We start from the raw sequence: 19,819 nt of genomic DNA on the forward strand, positions 1-19,819 counted from the left end.
CCCACCCCTGGCTCTTTGCAAGGCCTGCTCCGTCCTGCCTTCTGGTCTACCTTCTGCTGGGACCCAGGCTCTGCTGGAGCCTGCCCCTCCCCTGGTCCCCCCTGACCCTGGCTAAACCATGTGCCTTCCTTCAGCCCTGGACAGGAGGGGCATGTGGCTCACTGGGCAGCCGAGGTTTGACAACAGTCTCCGGGCTTAATCATCTGTGGGTTTCACTAGCAACACCCTCTGCATGCAGTCCAGACTGCAGGTGACTTTCACTATGTTCCAGTGATGGAAATGAGACCAGAGCTCCAAGTTTCTTGGCTGCTTGAAGGGCACCATCGTGGCCTACAGGGGTGCACTGGTGGGGGAGAAACCCCACCAGATGCACGAAGACTGGGGTCCATTTCTTTAAAAAGGTGTCATCGACCTGCCTTCCTCAGGCTAGTCACCTCATCAGCAGAGTCAGCTGGGGGCTAGAACTGAGCCATTTCACTCCCTGGTTACCCAGACCAGGCCCCTCGGGCTGTCTTAACCATCTCCACTCAGTCATACAGCTGTGTACCAGTCTGAGGCTGACTGGGAAGACTACTTCAGTCTTTTTAAAAAAATGAGAAATTTAATTCAGGGCAATGTTTGCAAAGGGGAACAGAGATGCCACAGGAATGATGGTGTTACCCAGGTATTAATTAAATCACAGCCGGAAGCCACCTGCCTTGGTCAAAGGTCACCTGGGGAAGCCAGGGCCACAGGCTGGAGGAGCTGCCAGAAGGAGGCTGCAGAAACAAGGCCATTGCCAGGAAAGCTGCCTGAGGCTCAGGGAGAGAGGATGGCACTTGGCTTCACCCTTCCCATCTCCTGCCAGAGCCCCAAAGGGCAGCCAACACTGGTCAGCCCTAGGATGCTGAGTCCAGCAGGGGGAGCGGTGGGTCTGAGAGCAAAGGCCCAGGATCCAGACATGCCTAGGGTCCTGGGGATTGGATCCCTCCTGCATCCAGCCCTGGGCAGCTGGGCCGTGGGTGTCAGGGAGCCCGTGCCTCTGCCCCTGAGCCTGCCAACATGGCTGGGAGGCTGCCAGCTCCCAAGATGCTAACTGGAAGCTGTGTGATACCCGGCTTTACACGTGGGGGTGGGGATCAGGGGGAACTCGGCTTTATACGTGGGGGTGAGGATCAGGGGGAACTCAAGACGGAGATTGCAAAGCACACAGAGCAACTGTTGTGGGAGGCATGTGGACGATGGGGTGACATGGAGCCAACACACCAGCCACCCCAACACTCTCTGCACAGAGGCAGGGCTGGAGCAGACCTCCCCATAAATGGTGGCTTCAAGCACCTAGCTACGAGAAGTTCAAACCTTGGGCTGTTCTACCCAGCAAGTCTACTGTGGTAATTTGTCCTACAGACGCACTTGCAGTGACGGGAAGGGTGTCTGCTCACAGATATTTATTGTTTGCAGCAGCCAAAGACTGTTGTCACCTGACATGGATCCACAGAGGCTTAGAGAAATCCCGGGGTTGAGGGTGGGGGAAGGGGGGTACCCAGTGGTGAAAATGAATGAGGCAGGTCCGCATAGACAGAGATGAAGCAGTCGCCAGGATGTACTGATACGTCTCTCAAAAGCACAGAATGGTTTTTACAGCACACAACTCTGTGTTTAAGGAGCAGAGGGTGACACGGAGACTGTTTCTGAGGTGAGAGAGTCAGCCCTGCTCTGGGCAGGGGGCTGGGAGACACGAGAAGGGATGGGGCTCACGTGTTCAGCTCCGCCTTCTGTGTTATTTACTGCATTTTCCCAAGTAGCGCAGCATCTTTACAGCCAGCATAGCCTGAGAAATGGGCCCTGGCGTTGTCTCAGTCCTGCAAGGAGCCCTCGGGCTCCTGCAGGGCCCCTCACCCCTGACATGGGGGGAGGTAACTTCTCCAAGAGGGTCCCCTTTCCCATCACCACGTGGTGATCCATCATGTTTATGACAAAAAATGCAGAGTGCACCCAATCTGGGTCAGAACGCACTTCAGTCCCCAGCTCAGTCCTCCAGCCCAGAGCTGACCACCTTGAATGGCTACAGAACCCTTGGGCTCTCTGCCCTGCGTTCTGTCTCTCCCTCCTGTTGGCCTCCTTCTGGCAGGTGGGCTGCACAGCAGTCTTTTTACCTCCAGATGGAGATGCCCCTGGCTCCACCCTGACTCCACCCCTGCATCCTCCCTCCTGGCAGCTACCCTCACCGCCCCTTCCCCGCAGGAAGCGCAGGAAGCGAGCTCTCCCTCCTGAGGGGGGTTCAGAGACAGGAGCCCTCGGGATCCCACCGTCAGCTCCCCCTGAGCAGAGGTTTCTCAGAAGAGTCTAGGATAAATAAAGCAATAGCTGCTTTTCCTCTAAGGTAGTAGCCTGGGTCTGGTTGAAGGACAGGAGGATAATTAAATTTGCCAGGAGGGGATGCTGAGCCCACAGCAAGGCACTGTCCCTAGGACAGCAGGGTCAGGTTCATGGACAAGCTGAGCTCCCCGAACATCTGATTCCTCCTCCTGCAACTCTTTCCCAGGTGGGCCCAGTGCCTGCATGCCTGGGGTTCTAGCGGGGAGAGAAGGATGACAGGCAGTGGCCCAGCCCCAGAGCTCAGCCAACGTGCCCACCAGAGAGGCAGCAAGGAAAGGGCCCTGGGAGCCCTGGAGGGAGGCAGGAGGGAGAGAAATGGGAGGGGGAGAGGACGAGAAGGGAGAGAGATGGGAGAGGCAGGGGAGGGGGAAGGGAGGAGGGAGAAGGGAGGCACTCTCTGCAGTCCCCAGTGCCCAGCTCAGCACCATCACAGGCTCTCAGGCTCCATGGAGGTGCAGGGTCAGAAGAGGAAGTTCCTGGTCCACACACAGCCTGAAGGCCTTGGCTGGTGAATCAGCAAAAGGGAGAGAGCAGGTGGGCTTCCCTGGTGGTGCAGATGGTCAAGAATCTGCCTGCAATGCAGGAGACCTGGGTTCGATCCTCGGTTTGGAAGATGCCCCAGAGAAGGGAATGGCGATCCACTCCAGTATTCTTGCCCAGAGAATCCCAAGAACAGAGGAGCCTGGTGGGCTACAGTTCATGGGGTTTCAAAGACTCGGACACAACCGAGCAAATAACACACATGCACAGAGGGCAGGTGTGCAAGTCAGAGCCCAGAGGACGAGCCAGGACCCAGTGGGAGCCTGTCAGCTCCCCCTTTTGCTACATAACAGACCAGGGAACTGAGGAGTGATGTAGGGAGACTTTCTGGATCCATAAGAGAAAGGCATTTAGGACAGCCCCCTTCTGTGGAAACCCACAGGGTGAGGCATTACACCCTGGGAGAGAAAAGGGCAAAACAAGAGACTTTTCAGCTCCCTCCTCCCACAGGACTCCCATTAACAGGGAAATAGTAGTCCCGACTCTGCCCAGAGCACAGGACCCTACTGTCCTTTCAAAGAATGAAAGGAGAAGGACGATGCTGGGACACATGCTCTGACACTGCCATGTAGGGAGGTCTGGGGTCCCCAGGCTCAGGGGACCCCAGTCTCCTGCCTACTCCTGTCTGACATGGCTCCACTGGCCACATCCTAGGTGGGTGCCGCTGCTGACATCACTGCAGTCTCGGTCAGCCTGAGTGCCTGGGGCTGGGTGCTCATAGCTCAGTACTCATGACTCAGTGCTTGGAGCTCAGTACTTGGGCTGGGTGCTCTAACTCAGTACTAACAACTGGGTGCTTGGAGTTCAGTTCTCAGGGCTGAGATGCATCTGACTCCCTACTACAACTCCACAAGGGAGAGGGTCCCCACTCATGTCACAGGCAGGTAAGCTGAGGTTCAGAGAAGGCACTTGCCCAAAGCCATGCAGAGTGTTAGGGGATGGACCAAGCATTCAACTGACCAAGAGACAGAATGGGGCCACTGCTTAGGGATAGAGCTGTATACAGTAGGTACTCATCAGAGTAAGTGATGTGCACCCTTGGAGACATCATCCTGATGGTGAACTGAGCCCTCTGCCAGCACCAACTAAATCCTGGCCCAGTCTGTCTCTGATACACCCACCAGGACCACAAATACAGCTCAGAGAGGGGCCAGTTCACTAGCCCCAGGGCTGCCTTGTAATTAGGTTCCACCCCACACCCACCCCATGCCCTCCCTGGCAGCCAGAGCTGGGGGCATGGCCTCAGGTGGCTGCAGCCCAGGTGATCCTCTAACCACTGGCCCCGAGTGGACATGGGCCCTGAGAGATGGGGGAGGGGCTGTGGTGAAAGCAGGTGCCCCCCACCACCACTGCAGCTCCAGGCTCAGGAAGGCGTGGTGTGCCCTAGCCATGGCCTTCCTTTCCCACCAGTGGCTAGATTTAGAAATGCCCAGAAAAACCTGGAGTTTGCTTCAGGACATGGACTCCTCTGAGTCAGAGACCACAAACACCATTGCCCTCAGAGAGGCAGCTTATATAAATTCATGAGGCCATCTGGGAGCTTGCATACATAATAAACAAGCAAGACTATTCTTCCAAAAAGAAACATCTTTATCTGCATTTCTTTTCCCAAAGTTCCTCTTAGTGGATATGTCATTTCTCTTCCCTAGAAAAGAATAAGCAGCATTTTGCTGCCTTCCTAAAAACACAATGCGAACATGATGATGAATGGCCCCTCGTGAGGAAGGCGATAGGGAGTGGTGGGGGCTGTGGAGAACTGCAGTGCAGACCCCTGCCTGCAGGGGCCATGGCTGCTTGCTCAGGAGTGGAAGCTCTCTATGGTCAGATCTTTTTTTCCTTTTTTTAAAAAAGAAAACCAGAAATCCAAAATTTTAGATAACAGCTGAATTTTGAAGTATCGACAAATGACAAAAAGGCCATCATTAAAAAGTCTACAAATAACAAATGCTGGAGAGGATGTGGAGAAAAAGGAACCCTCCTACAGTGTTTTTGGGAATGTAAATTGGTAGAGCCATTATGAAGAACAGTATGAAGATTACTCAAAACACAAAAAATAGACCTACCATACGATCTAGTGATCCCACTCTTGGGCATATATCTGGAGAAAACTATAATTCAAAAAGGTACATGCACCCCTAAGTTCACTGCAGCGCTATTTCCAACAGCCAAGACAAATCAGTTCAGCTCAGTTCAGTCACTCAGTCGTGTCCAACTCTTTGCGACCCCGTGAACCGCAGCACGCCAGGCCTGCCTGTCCATCACCAACTCCCGGAGTTCACCCAAACTCACGTCTGTTGAGCCATCCAACCATCTCATCCTCTGTCATCCCCTTCTCCTCCTGCCCTCAATCTTTCCCAGCATCAGGGTCTTTCAGACAAAGACAAATATCATGTGATATCACTTATATGAGGAACCTAAAATATGATACAAAAGAACTTACCTATGCAACAGAAACAGACTCACAGACATAGAGAATAGATTTGTGGTTGCCAAGGGAGAAGGGAGCTGGGGGAGGGAAGGACTGCAAGTTTGGGGTTAGCAGATCAAACAGTTATATGCAGGATGGATAAACAACAAGGGCCACTGTATCGCACAGGGAAATATATTCAATATTCTGTGATAAACCATAATGAAAGCAAATAGGTATATATGTATAACTGAGTCACTTTGCTGTACAGTAGAAATTAATACAATATTGTAAATCAACTATACGTCAATAAAATAATTTTTAAAAAAAAGAAATATTGACAAATGGGGGGCTTCCCTGATGGCTCAGACAGTAAAGAATCTGCCTGCAATGCAAGAGACCTGGGTTCAATCCCTGAGTCGGGAAGATCCCTTGGAGAAGGGAATGGCAACCCACTCTAGTATTCTTGCTTGGATAACCCCATGGACAGAGGAGCCTGGCGGGCCACATTCCATGGGATGGCAAAGAGTTGGACATGACTGAGCAACTAACACTTTCACTTTCATGGACAAAAGGGCTAACCAAAACAGGTCTACGGGCCAAGTCAGCCTGCAGACCACAGGCTGTGACCCTGTCTTAGGGAACTGCCCCTTCCCCAGGCTACCTGGCTGACGCGAACATGAGGGGGCCCCTGGGGTCCAGCTCTCCCAGGGGCACCTGTCCTGGCACAGAGCTCCTGCCCCCACCAGGATAGATGCCCACACTCAGGCTGCTCTGAAAGAGCCCACGAGGGAGCCAGGGGCCAGCACCCTGGAGAAAGTCTGAGCTGTGCTGCGTGGGCCTCCAGTGCTCCTGCCAGTTCTGGGCTGTGCTCACCACCACCTCACCTTGGGCATTACCAGGTTCAGCCATCACCATGACTGTCTGTCATAGCACAGCTTTCCCACATTAGACAGCAAGCCTGTGCTCTGAAATGCAAGCCTCAGGTGGGGATCCCAGACACAGGAAGGACTGAATTCCCCCTAAGGCAAGAGATACCTTCAGTCTTTGTTCCAGAGTCTCTCTGTTCTCACCTCCTCCAAATTCTGCCTGTTCTGATTTCCCTGCCTATAAATTCCATGCATAAGTCTGACACTGCGGTTACCGTCGCTTCAACAAGAAACCCACCTGCCCCTATCCCCGGATCCTGCCTGGACCAGCCCACCTGAGCAGCCCGACAGTGGGAGCCTCTGTTCCTTGGTCCCCGGTGCCCCCTGCTGGTCAATCCTTGGAGATGAGGGAGGTTCTAGCATCTGTGCACCTGCAGTCCCTGTGCCTGGGAATCAGGGTTACAGACTAACCCCACATGCACTCAGCATTCCAGTGTCCAGCAAGAACACTCTGTGTTTCCCTAAGCTCCTCTCCCGGGTGGAACTGACTCCCTCATCCACGCACTTGTTCAGCCACATGGCACTGGGAGTCAGGAAGAGCCCTCAATGATATGCTCTCGGTCTTTAGCAACTGCTTCTCCAAGCTGTGAATCGTTACTCACTCATTTGGGATCATTCCACACAAGTGCATCAGTGGGAATGTATCACACAGGCCGGGGTTCAGCCCAGTCTCTCTTGACTCTTATTTGACTCACTCTGGGAGGAAAGGTCTTCCAAGAGCCAACCACCAAGGAGGAAGCTGGGTGGGAGAGGAGCCAGGAGAGACAGACAGAGAGAAGGGCTGACAGGTGGATGTAAGCTCAGAGGAGAGAACCTGTCCAAGACCCTGAGACCTGGGCCAGGAGGCAGAGCTTAGGAAGATTCAGCCTCAACATCAGGAAAATAAAAGCATCTGTGCTGTTTTTACTAATTCTCCAAAAGCACCACGGATCTGGCATCTACTTGTGATAACTGCCTTGTTTTTTTTTAAATGTTCATGAAAATGTTCATTTTTAGCATGGATAATTTTAAACCATTTTCAAATCGACCTTTCCTGGCAATGAGTAGATATGATTTGCTTCCATGAAGACACCCACAGGCTGTCTAAATCTGGCATCGCCGCTGAGTAGGGATGGATCTGTAATCACAGATGCTCTGTGACCCCGGTTTCTTAGTTTCCTGGACCGAGCTCCTCCCTTCCATCCTCTCCCACCCACAGGCACAAACACAACTTCCTGCTGAGTGTTGGGAGCCCCTGCCCGTTCCCACTGCTCTGCAGACCTACCCACATCATACAGGAAATCAGATTTAGTCCTTGGTATTTTAAGGATCAGGGTTTCCCAGGTGGCGCTAGTGGTAAAGAATCTGCCTCCCAATGCAAGAGACACAAGAGATGCGGGTTCAATCCCTGGCTGGGGAAGATCCCCTGGAGGAGGGCATGGCAACTCACTCCAGTATTCTTGCCTGGAGAATCCCATGGACAGAGGAGACTGGTGGGCCACAGCCCAAGGGATCGCAGAGTCCGACATGACTGAAGTGACTTAGCACACACACACCCATGTAAAGGATGCAGAGGAGGAAGCTCTGCTTGTGGGCCATCCATGGGCATGGCCACCAGCCTAAGCTTTGGGGTTGGAGAGCAGAGCTCAGTTCCAGACTCTGTCCCCAGGTGACCTCAGGCAAGTCCCCAAGCCCTCATCTGTGATGGTGATGGTGACAGTCCCCCACCCCCCACCCACATGGCAAGGCCCGAAGGAGGCAACAGACCCCAAGCAGTCCTGTCTTTACTGTCATCAGCAGGCACCCAGCTCTGTGACCCACCCTTGGACCACAGCTGCCTCCAAGGACTCCAGAACTGCCCTTGTCAGGGGAGCACCCTGAAGACCCCCCTGTGGGCAGAACACTAGCCCTGCTGACCCTGGGTCTGCCCTGCCTGCGGCTCACTGTCTTCTTTGTTTCCTGTGTCCCTGGAACTCCTCTCCCCAAAGGCAGTCTCACTAGCTTCCTCTGTACCTAACTTCCTGGCGGGGATCTGTCCGACTCCCTCCCTTCAGATCCCAACCAAGATCACCCAAGATCACCCGTCTCTAGTGAGCACACACTTGGAATCAGACTAACCCTAACCCGCCCTTCTTATCTGTAATGATCGGCCTGGCCATTTTCACAGGACGTGAGCACAAGCTTGACCTGACTTTTACAGAGGAGATGGCTGTACCCAGGGTCTATTCAGAGAGCGGTCTGGAGCCAGTAGAGCCTGAGCACTACTCAGGCCCCATCCAGACCTGTGGAGCCTAGGTCAGCATCTTCACAAGACCCAGTGGTCCCTGAGCACGCGCAGTTCAGGCTGCTGGTCTGTGGGCATCGGACTGGGCCAGGCCACGGATACACCTCTGACACGTGGCCTAGAAAGGATAATTAACGACACATCTAAACAATTGAGAGATTTTGCACAAAACTAATCTCCAGTTTGACTCAATCGGAGAAGGGGCAGCAGCATCTGCATCCGCAGTGGCTGCCGGGTCAGCTGGGTGAGGGGTCTCAATTCACCTTGCCCCCACCCTTCATGACGGCCCCCACTCGCAGCACTCTCAGCCCCCGAGACATTCAGGTCTGAAGTCCCCGGCACCTTTCCTGGGAGCTGCACCAGCCCCTGGCCACTTCTGCTCAAGCCTTTGCATCTGCTGCTCCCTTCTCTCACGTCTGCATGGTTCTTCCCTCACTCCCCTGGGGTGTCTACCCATCACCCCCAGCTCAGGAGGCCCTGCGGGGACACCTCTGTCTTCCCACCTTACCCTACCATGACTGCCTTCACATGCTGTGTCTCCATCCCCACTCAAGATCTTGAGCACTGAACTTTCCAGAATAAGGCAAAACCTAGGGGTCACCTGGAACTCAGCAATTCACTGATGAATGGATGGACGACAGGCCGGGCCACCCCGCCCTCTGGGCCTCACTTTCTCCACTTGTCAAGGAAGGGGGCTTGGCCACAGGACCACATAGGTTCCGCGTCGAGGCAGCACAGTGCCTCTTCCAGGGACTAAAGAGAGTGGCTGGATCTTCCCCATGACACCAGAGGGACACTGAGTGAGCCATGAGGGCCAAGGCCCTGGCAGGAGGGAGGACAAAGGGGCCGGTGTGGAGGACAGAGGGGAGGACTGAGCCTCTTGGAGGCCGTGCTCCTCATTTCTGGAGCCTGATGTGCTAAGAGACACGAGTGGGAGCAGAACCTGTGGACCAGGACAAGCAAGGGAGGCAGAAAAAGGAGCCAAGTGGATGGACGGCTAGAATGGGTCCCCCTCTTGCAGTCAAAGTGGCTGATGCTTGGGTCCTGCAAATAGGGACTTAACCTCTCCACTTCAAGGCACTCTTGCCGTCTTATTTCATTTTTCTTTAAATCACTAGCAGTTGCCCCTGGCTGGTCTTCCCAGCTACCATTGGTTCCCAACCCAGCATGCTCCCTGATTTAGGATCAAAGAACTGCAGGTCAACAAGAGAAAGGGTTTTGACTGAACACACGGGAAGGATGGAAACGGAAAGGGAGGAGCACCGATCAACTCATCCCTAAATGTCACACCTTTAAAAAAACATTCCCACTGGGAGTGTTTGGGGTTCATACCTGCCTGGACAAAGACTCACCATGAAGGGTGCTGGGCGGAAAGGTGGGCTCATGCCCCTCAGGCCTATGATAGAACCATCTGCTCTGAACCTCTAAAAACTCACTACCCAAAGGACCCAGACACGTCAGACCTGGGCTTCATTTCATGCATCATCAGGATTCCCAGGCAAAACCCAGAGGCTCTTGGCGACTCTGTCTGATGGGGTTGCTGAAAAGTCTGCTTACCCAACTCTCACTTGATGCTTCATCACAAGACCAAAGGGGGTTGTCTGTCCAGATAGACAGCATTGGGCATGTACACGCATGGACTGTGTAGGGGGTGTCGGGCCCCCCCACGTCCGCCGGAAGTCCTCTCTGGAGTCTCCGTAAGTAATTCACAGTCTGCTTGGAAAACCCATGATGTGCTTTGCAAACAGAAAGATCCCCATGCTCACTGCCCTCCCTCCATATACACCAACCTCATCTATTCCTGCCTCCTGTCCTCTGCACTTGCTGGTTCTTAACCCGGAATATTCCTCTCCCAGGCCTTCTAGAGATGAGCCTCTTCTGGCCATTCAATTGTCACTTCCTCAGAGACACCTGCCTCCTCCCCACCACCTCCCTCCTCCCCGCCTGCCATCTCTTCCATCCTTCTCCCCAAGGGTCTTCCTAAACTTATTGCTCTTTGAAATTACCTATTTAGTTGCTAATTTGTTTATGATCTGTCTTTCCCACTAGAATATAAACTACTCCAAAGCAGAAACACACGGCTTTTCTTGTTTACAAATGAAACTCCAGGCCTGACACCTTAGGTCCCTGATGGGTATTTGTCGAATGATGGTGGATGAGATTTCGATCCTTAGGTAAACACCGCTTGCAGCCTGGGTGTTGCTATAGAAATCTCTCCTTCCCTAACAAAACTGATACAATCGTGGGCTTATCAAATATTTGCTGACACCCAATATATGCAGCACTTGGACTACAAAACCTCAGGAGAATAGAGTCTGTTCATAAACAGACAGACCCAAGAATGGATGCGCCCCAAGAGAATGGGTCCCTGTTAACTGGAGGTGGATTTGCCGGAGTGCCTCCCAGGGAAGGTCATATGGCCAAAGAGACTCACCCAGTGCTGGCATCTCACTTCCCAGCAGGGTTCAGCTCTGCTGACGAAGGAGGAAGAAGAGGTCCCTACCCAGCTCTTGCCTCACTATTCTGAGAACTCTGTCCCAGCATCACCCAAAATCTTCAAAAGGAGCCAGAAATTCAGAGTCATAAATAAAATTTTTCAAATTCTAAAACACATTATGGGATGAAACCAAACTTGTCTCTAGGTGCCTGGCCTGCTCTGCTTCTTAGGAGATCCCAGGAGGCATCCCATCACCTCGCTGCTCTCCCGCCCCCACCAGTAAAACTCAATTTCCTTTGGGGCCCTAAGAAGCCAAGGAAGCCATCACGCACAGGGACCCACTGTGGCTCAGAGAATCCCATGCCAGGGCATTTGCATTTTCGTTTTGCCTTGTCAACAGCAGAAATTTATTTCTCACAGTTCTGGAGGCTGGAAGTCTGAGATCAGAGTGCCAACACAGTCAGGTTCTGGTGAGGGCCCACAGACTGGACTGCCAAGCTCTCTCTGTGTTCTCACATGGTGGAAGGGGGCAAAAGAGCTTTCTTGGGTGTCTTTCATAAGGGGACTAATCCTGTTCATGACCATCACATTAAGTATTAGGATTCCAATGTGTGAGTTTTAGGGGGACACAAAGTTCATGCCATATCATTATCATTGTTGTAATTATTCCATCTATGACTATATAAGATTTTATCTAGTATAGAGTTGGTGGACATTTGGATGATTTCCAGATCTGAGTTATAAGTAAAGAAGCTACGAACACTTCTGCACATAACTTTTGTCATTTCTTCATTCCTGTCTGTAGAATTGCTCTATCACAGGGCCAGAAATACTTTTAGTAAGTCTAAGGTTTGGCCCACCTAACATCTGTCTTGTTCTTATATAAACACAAGTGTGGGGGACGGAAATGGGGGGAGGGTAGGTAGGGAGAGGCAGTTTGAGATAATATTCTTTTTAATTAATTAATTGTATTACTTTTGGTTGCAGTGGGGCTTTGTTGCTGCTCAAGCGCTTCCTCTAGTTGCGGCAAGTGCGCTTCTCACTGAGCTGGCTTCCCTCGTTATGGACCGTGGGATCCGGACAGCCTGCATCAGCAGTTGGTGCACGCCGGCTCGTATTTGTGGCTCCCTGGCGCTAGAGTGCAGGTGCAGTAGTTGTGGCCCACAGGCTGAGTCGCTCTGCAGCATGTGGCATCTTCCCAGGGATCAGACGTATGGACCAGGGATCAAACCTGTGCCTCCTGCATTGGCAAGCAGACTCTTATCCACTGTACCACCAGGGAAGTCCTGAGATAATATTTTTTAGTAGATTTTAAGCTCTGACATACTTTAAGGCATCTGGAAGGCCAGGCTGAAGACTCCTGTTTTTGCAAAACTATCCATGATTATCAAGGCCCTTCATTTTTACTTCAAAATCTCTGTATATTCTTAACAGAGTCTTTCAAAAAGGAGACGTTTTTAATTATGCTGAGGTCTAATTCATCAATTCTTCCCTTTTTTTGGAATTAAATCTAAGAATTCTTCAACCAGGTCTAGGTCCTAAAGATTTCTATTTTTTTTTTTTCTAAAAGTTCTATAGTTTCACATTTTATACTTGTCTGTGGTCTCTTTCAAATTAATGTTTGTATAAACTGGGAGGTTTGGTTGAGGTTCATTCTTTTGTATAGGAACATACATCCTTTTGTCTATGGATGCTCCCACAACATTTGTTGAAAAGACTATTCTTTCTCAGAGAAATTGAATTGCTTTTACCACTTTGTTAATGTAATGTATACAGAAGTAGAAAAATAATGTTGCACATGAAACATATAATGTTATAAACCAATGTTACCTCAAAAAAAAAAAAAGGCAAGCAGCAAAAAGGATAGCAACAATAACAAAAAATTAGTTGGGGAGAAAATATTTGTAAATCACTTATTCAACAAAGGACTTGTAGTTGGACTGAATAAAGAACTATCAATATTGTGAGAAAAAAAAAACTGTCTACATTAACAGAATTAAGGGGTGAAAAGCCACATGTTTTCAGTTGATGCTGAAAAAGTATTTGACAAAATTTAGTACCCTTTCATGATAAAAAGCAGTCAGCAAACTAGGTGAATGGTTAAATAAACTGTGGTACATTTATACCATGGAATCAGTTCATTCTACTCAGCAATTTTGAAAAATGAACTACTGATACAATTGGAATGGACTCCAAGTGTATTATGCAGAGCAAAGAAGTCAATCTGCTATATATTGTCTTATTCCATTTATATAGCATTCTTGAAGTAACAAAATTCGAGACAGAGAATAGATTAGTGGTTGCCAGGGGTTTGGGATGGAAGATGGGGAAATTAGAGGGGTTGCCCAAGGGAGCCTTTGTTGATGGAACAATTCTATATTTTGGTTGGACAGGTACACGAAACTACACACGATAAGACTGCCATATAGAGAACTAGAGAAGTCTGAATAAACTCTATGGGTTGTACCAATGTCAATTTCCAATTTTGTTATTGGGCTATACTTAGGGCATCTGCATTTTTAAAGGCCATTTTTCTCTCCTGTTAAAAGCTATGCTTGCCTTGAACCAAAGAAATTAATCTCCAGTCCTTAATGCTGACCAAGCCAAACAGGTAATAAAGATGAAATATTCTGAAGCAGAGAAACTCAGCCAGGAGGGGCCTCTCCCATCCTTAACGTGAGGGTAGACATCTTGGCCCTCTTTGGAGAGGAGGACCCAGGAGTCAGCTGGGAATCCCCTCCCCCACCTCAGGACTCACTGCTACTGGAGCTGGAAGTCAGGTCCCTTAGAAACAGGTCCGAAGCCCAAGGTTTCCTATGTCATGGCAGAAATGCTCAGAGAACATGGTGTGGCCACCCTGGACATACATGCTCCTGCATGTCACCACTGGCAACACCTTCTCTGGACATCCAGGCACACTGCTTATAGTCGAGGACCATGCTCTGCTGGATCCCATGGCACAGGAAGGGTTTCAACACCCAGTGATCCAAAGGCAGAAAATGCCGCAATGACCACCTCCCAAGCTGCACATGAATCCTCGAGAGGGACCCAGAGTCTGCACAGATGTTGCCCGAGTAAACCTAGAGCAAAGGGGGTTTCATCAAAGAACTGGAGCTTCGCAGATGTCCCCAGCCACTTGGCTTCCCTTCCCATCTGCCCTGCTGCAACCAAAACCCCTAGGCACTGATGACGAAGACCTGCACCCGGCCTCCACTGTGGGCTGATGGAGAAAGGGCGCCTCCTCGCAGCCCAGGAGCCCCTCCCTGCCTGGCGCTTACCTCCAGCGGGACCACCTGCATCAGGATAGCAAAGTTGGTGAGGTGCGTGCAGCGGCAGACGGAGTAGCTGAGGTTCCCTTCCGTGAGCGCACAGCCCTGGTTCGACCAGATGCCTTCTCCGGAGCTGAGGACACAGACGGAAAGGTCAGCAGGAAGCAACCGTCCAGCCTTGCCTGAGGGGCTGAGAAACCGTTCTCACTCAACAGGCTGATGAGTCTTGTTGATCGGGCCACAAGGGAACAAGCACCTGTTTCCTTCTGGGAGGGGGAAGCTGTGTAGCCATGTTAGCACAATCACTTTGGAAAACACCTGGTCTGAGGTCCAATAAAAACGAAGTGTCTCTCGGCCACCTGAAGGTCTTCTTTGGAGAAATGTCTATGCAGGTCTTGCGCCATTTTTCGATCGAGTGTCTTTGTTTCTGTTACTGAGTGGTATGGACAGTCTGTATATTTTGGAAATTAACCCCTTGTCGGTCACATCATTTGCAAATACTTTCTCCTGTTCTGTGGTTGTCTTTTCTTTTTGCTTACGGTTTCCTTTGCTGGGCATGTACTCAAACAAAACTCTAATTTGAAAAGATATGTGCACCCCAATATTCACGGCAGCACTAGTTACAATAACCAAGACATGGAAGCAGCCTAGATGTCCACTGACAGATGAATGGATAAAGAAGATACGGTACATGTATACAGTGGAATATTACTCAGCCATGAAAAAGAATGAAATAATGCCATTTGCAGCAACATGGATGAGCCTAGAGATGACCACACTAAATAAGTCAGAAAGAGAAAGACAAATACCATAGATCACTTACATGTGGAATCTAAAATATGATACAAATTAACATATCTAAGAAACAAAAAGGACTCACAGACACAAAGCACAGACTTGTGGTTGCCAAGGGGGAGGGGAAGCAGAGGGAAGGGCTGGGAGTTTGGGATTAGCAGATGCAAACTATTATACATAAAATGGATAAACACGGTCCTACCATATAGCACAGGGAACTATATTCAATATCCTGTGATGAACCATAATGGAAAAGAATATGAAACAGAATGGATATGTATATATAACTGAGTCACTTTGCTGTACAGAATAAATTAACACAACATTGTAAATCAACTATACTTCAGTAAAAATTTCATAAAAATGGAGTGTGTAGGTCCTGCAACCCAGCAACCCCAGCTAGAGAATTCTGAGCTATGTGCACAGGGACACATCTGGGATGTTTCCTGAATGACGGGTGATGCTAGAGAACACTTTAAAGTTACCTAATGTCCACCTCCCTGGTGGCTCAGACAGTAAAGAATCTGCCTGCGATACAAGAGACTCGGGTTTGATCCCTGGGTCAGGAAGATCCCCTGGAGAAGGGAATGGCTACCCAATCCAGTAATCTTGCCTGGAGAATCCCATGGACAGAGAGGCCTGGCAGGCTACAGTCCATGGGGTTGCAAAGAGTTGGACACAATTGAGCGACTAACACTTTCACACTAATGTCTACCTCAGGGACCTGGATAAGGCATGAACACTAGTAAAAAGCAACATGTATTCATACGGATAAAACACACAAACATAACATCCAATGTTGACTGCATAATAATGAAGCAAGGGCATGACGCAAAAGAAGATCAAATATTTTCTATGAATGTAACTACACACTATACATAAGTTATGCAGAAAACTCCCCACAGAGAGAGCAAAAGACTAGGATAAGATGTAAACATCTTTTACGTGTTTGCTTTTCTTTATAATGTTCTAATTCTTTAAACAATCACATTTTGACATATTACCTGCATCATGTCTTCAAGTACAAACCAAGACAAAAATTACTTGAAGCAAGGGTGCTCAAATGCTAACTGGGGTTCATTCTTGTGGTGAGAATATTAGCAATTACAATTTTCCTCTCTGTACCGCTGTATATTTTCAAATCCAAAAAAAAAAAAGAGAGAGAGAGAGATGTTTAAATGGTTCTTCCCAGAAGCTGCAACTCTGAGTGATCAGCAAAGACAAATCTTTGCTTTGGCCAAGGGCAGGGGCCCTTGGGAAAAGGTTTTATAAAGCTGAAGCAGTTTAAAGGCTCTAGTTCCGCTTTGCTTTATGTTCAGTTTTCATGACAACATCAGCCGTGGATGAGGAATGCGGGCGTCCCAGAGGGTGGCGTATAAAGACAGTCCTGCCTGCTCCTGCTCACGCCCAGTGAACGAAACACACACGGGCAGCATCTTTATTTTCATCCCTGAGGCAGATGGTGTCCCTATGAGGATGCTGTGATTGTAACTCTGGGTGAGCCTTGGGCAGCACACAACTTAAGGGTGGGTGGGGTTGAAGGGGTCATCAGGCAGGGACTCGGGGTGGTGCTGAGCCTGATGACATGGGAACAGGGGCTTTGGAGGCGAGGTTCATGACAAGCAAGGTGGGGGCATTTAGCAGAGCCAGACAGCACAGCCAGGACCACTGGAACCGATCAGTTTAGGGCCGCCACCCCCCAATGAGATCAGAATAAAAGGGCCTTAGAGATGGGCAGGAACTCCCCCACCATGCCACCTGTTAGGGCTAACTGGCTCCCGTTCCTTGAGGAAAGCCAGAGACACCCACTGCTGGGCTGTATGCGACCTCTGTCTACTGAATATATGAATGCCATACTTGAATTAGAGGGTGACCGGAAAACTAGCAGGCACAGAATTTGGGGAGCACGATCACAGGGGTGGAAAGTGCACCTTGCACAGACGCCAAGAGTGACGATGAATTAAAAACCAACCATGAAAGTCACGTTTTCCCGAACGGAGCCACGAAGGCGTGACGATGTCTTCATTAGCCAGGGGACCTGAGCCCCGTGTGGTGTCACCTCTGCCTGCGTGTAAAGAGCTGCATCCGAGGGAGCCCGTGGAAACAAGAAGCCTCGCTCCCCAGTCTGTGCGTCAATAAATCTGCCATGGAAGCCAGGCCAAGCGATGTCAAATAACAGGAAAATATGCGTCTCACCCTGTGACCGAGGAAGTTGGCATCTGAGCAGAAAACCATTCACCCACATGCATAAATGGAATGTGTATATATAAATATGAAAATGCTTCATATTATGTGTATTCTGTAGATGTGGGCAGAACACACACAAGAAAGGATGGTGGAATAATGCAAGAAACATGAAACTAAACAACCATATGTTTCCTGGGAATGTAAATATAAGACATGCACAAGTTACTGAAAGATACACACAAAAATCTGCCCTCTGTGTTACTGCAGGCTCTAGGAAAGGAGATCAGGATAAGATCTCGAAGTCCAACAGGACATGTGCTTTTCTAAATAATGTTTTATTTTTTAAAAGAATAATGCTTTAATATATTGCTGCTATCATTTGCTAAAGTGTAAGCTAGGAAAAAAATAACCTAGAATTCTAAGCTCAGTGAGACCATCTTTCAAAAATAAAAGTGCACATTCTCAGAAAAATAAGAATGGGACTTGCTGCCAGCAGACTCGCACTACAAGAGGAGTTATGGGAACATACCAGACAGAAAGTGTGTTCTACACAAAGTGATAAAATAGCTGGAGATTGAAAACATGAAGGGAAATTATTATGCTTTTAATATTTATTTTTATTTATTTATTTGACTGCTCTGGGTCTTAGTTGCTGCATTTGGGCTCTAGTTCTCTGACCAGGGATTGAACCTGTAGCCCCTGCATTGGGAGCTCAGAGTCTTAGCCCCTAGACCACCAAGGAAGTCCCCACAATGATCACTTTCTTAATTTTAATTGCCTTAGAGGACAACTAATTACCTAGAGTAACAATACTCCCAACATACTGTGCATTTATGACATCTGTAAAGATAAAATGTATAATAATGCTAATGCTAAGTCACTTCAGTCGTGTCCAACTCTTAGCGACCCCATGGACTGCAGCCTACCAGGCTCCTCCATCCGAGGATTTTCCAGGCAAGAGTACTGGAGTGGGGTGCCATTGCCTTCTCCGATGTATAATAAGAATAGTACTAATTATGGGCAAGAACAGCTATGAAACGATTGTTGTATTGTCTCTGAGTACATGTGAGGTGGTATAATATAATTCATCTGTGTTATGATGAATTAAAGATATATATTCTAAGCCCTCTAGGGCAACCTTACAAAAAAGTTAAAAGGAAGTATACACCAGGAGTCAATAGCAGAGAAAAAATGGTATCAAAAATACACAGAAAAATCCAAATGGAGTAAGAAAAGGAGAATATAAGAAGCCAAAAAAATAAATAAATAAAAGTAGATCATGATCTGGTCGGGTGTGTGATCGAGCACGGACAGCCTGGCCATCTCCCTCACTCTTCTCTCCACTCCCTCCGTCCCCTCCTCTGCCCCCTCCTCGCCCAGGGACCCTCCCACGCAGACAGTACCTGAAGTCCAGGAAGGCGCAATACAGGAAGATTCGGTTGCTCTCATTGGTGGCCTCAGTGTACTGCCTTTGAGTCTGAAATGAGAGAGGATGGACACACCTCATGATACAGCCAGGAAGACAAGTTGCCAACACTGGTGGGAAAGCCAAATGCTCATGATACAGCCAGGAAGACAAACTGCCAACACTGGTGGGAGAGCCAAACGCTCGCGACCCCCAAGAGTCCAGGTTGTGGACACACAAAGCCCTTGATCTTCCACTGCAACCCTTGTGGACAGAGAAGGTGGGTCACCCAGCCCCATCTCTCACATGGCGCTCCTTTGTCCACAAATCAGGGCTCCTTTGCACTCAGGTCCTTTGCACTTGCTGGGTCCTTCTGCTAGAAAGCTGTTCCCCCAAGACAACCCTCCCTACCTTCAGGTCTCTCCTCAGGAGATCCACCTGCCCATTCAAATCAGTTTCAACCCACCCCTTCCTCTTACTGCATTTTTCATAGTACTGATCACGCAGAATGTTGCATATTTACTTACTTCCTTGTCTGCTAGCTTCCTCTCTAGAACCTGCACACAGAGAACCTGTGGCATCTCGTTTCCTCATATCCCCTGTGCCTACCCTAGTGTCTGGCACACAGCACGTGCTTACTAAATACTTATTGAACCAATGAACAAGTGAACAGATCCATCAACAGCCCTGTTACTAGGATTCTCACTCCCCTAAGAGAGAAAGTCTTGTTCCCAGGTTACTCCTGGATGCCAACTTGGGGTATCTGGTATCAGCTGCTCTGCCCTCAGCAACACACAGAGGTTTCTCCAAGAATCTTGCCAGGGAGCTCAGGAAGCCAGCAGCTCCATAGGAAACCAGAATAAACGGTATCTAATCAATTCCCAGTCGATAAATCAAGAACCAGAGATCAAATAGCCAACATCTGTTGGATCATAGAAAAAAAAACAAGAGAATCCCAGAAGAACATCTACTTCTGCTTCATTGACTACACTAAAGGCTTTGACTGTGTGGATCACAACAAACTGTGGAAAATTCCTCAAGAGATGGGAATACCAGACCACCTTACCTGCCTCCTGAGAAACCTGTCTGCAGGTCAAGAAGCAACAGTTAGAACCAGACATGAAACAACAGACTGGTTCAAAATTTTTTAAAGAGTACATCATGGCTGTATACTGTCACGCTGTTTATTTAACTTATATGCAGAGTACATCATGTGAAATACTGGGCTG

At 49.3% G+C, this 19,819-nt stretch overlaps 1 protein-coding gene across 2 annotated transcripts in view; it reads right to left on the bottom strand.

The window, feature by feature from the left end:
* The window catches only part of ADGRD1 (adhesion G protein-coupled receptor D1), a 176,890-nt gene that overhangs the window by 41,567 nt on the left and 115,504 nt on the right, over positions 1-19,819 (bottom strand). For both annotated transcript variants that reach the window (XM_061384498.1, XM_061384499.1), the window contains 2 exons: positions 18,589-18,662; positions 14,213-14,336 (listed from right to left, as the gene is read on the bottom strand). In XM_061384498.1, coding sequence (XP_061240482.1) covers positions 14,213-14,336; positions 18,589-18,662 — 198 coding nt within the window. The remainder of the gene's footprint in view (positions 1-14,212; positions 14,337-18,588; positions 18,663-19,819) is intronic.

The sequence above is a fragment of the Bos javanicus genome, chromosome 17, assembly GCF_032452875.1.
Source record: "Bos javanicus breed banteng chromosome 17, ARS-OSU_banteng_1.0, whole genome shotgun sequence".
Taxonomy (NCBI): domain Eukaryota; kingdom Metazoa; phylum Chordata; class Mammalia; order Artiodactyla; family Bovidae; genus Bos; species Bos javanicus.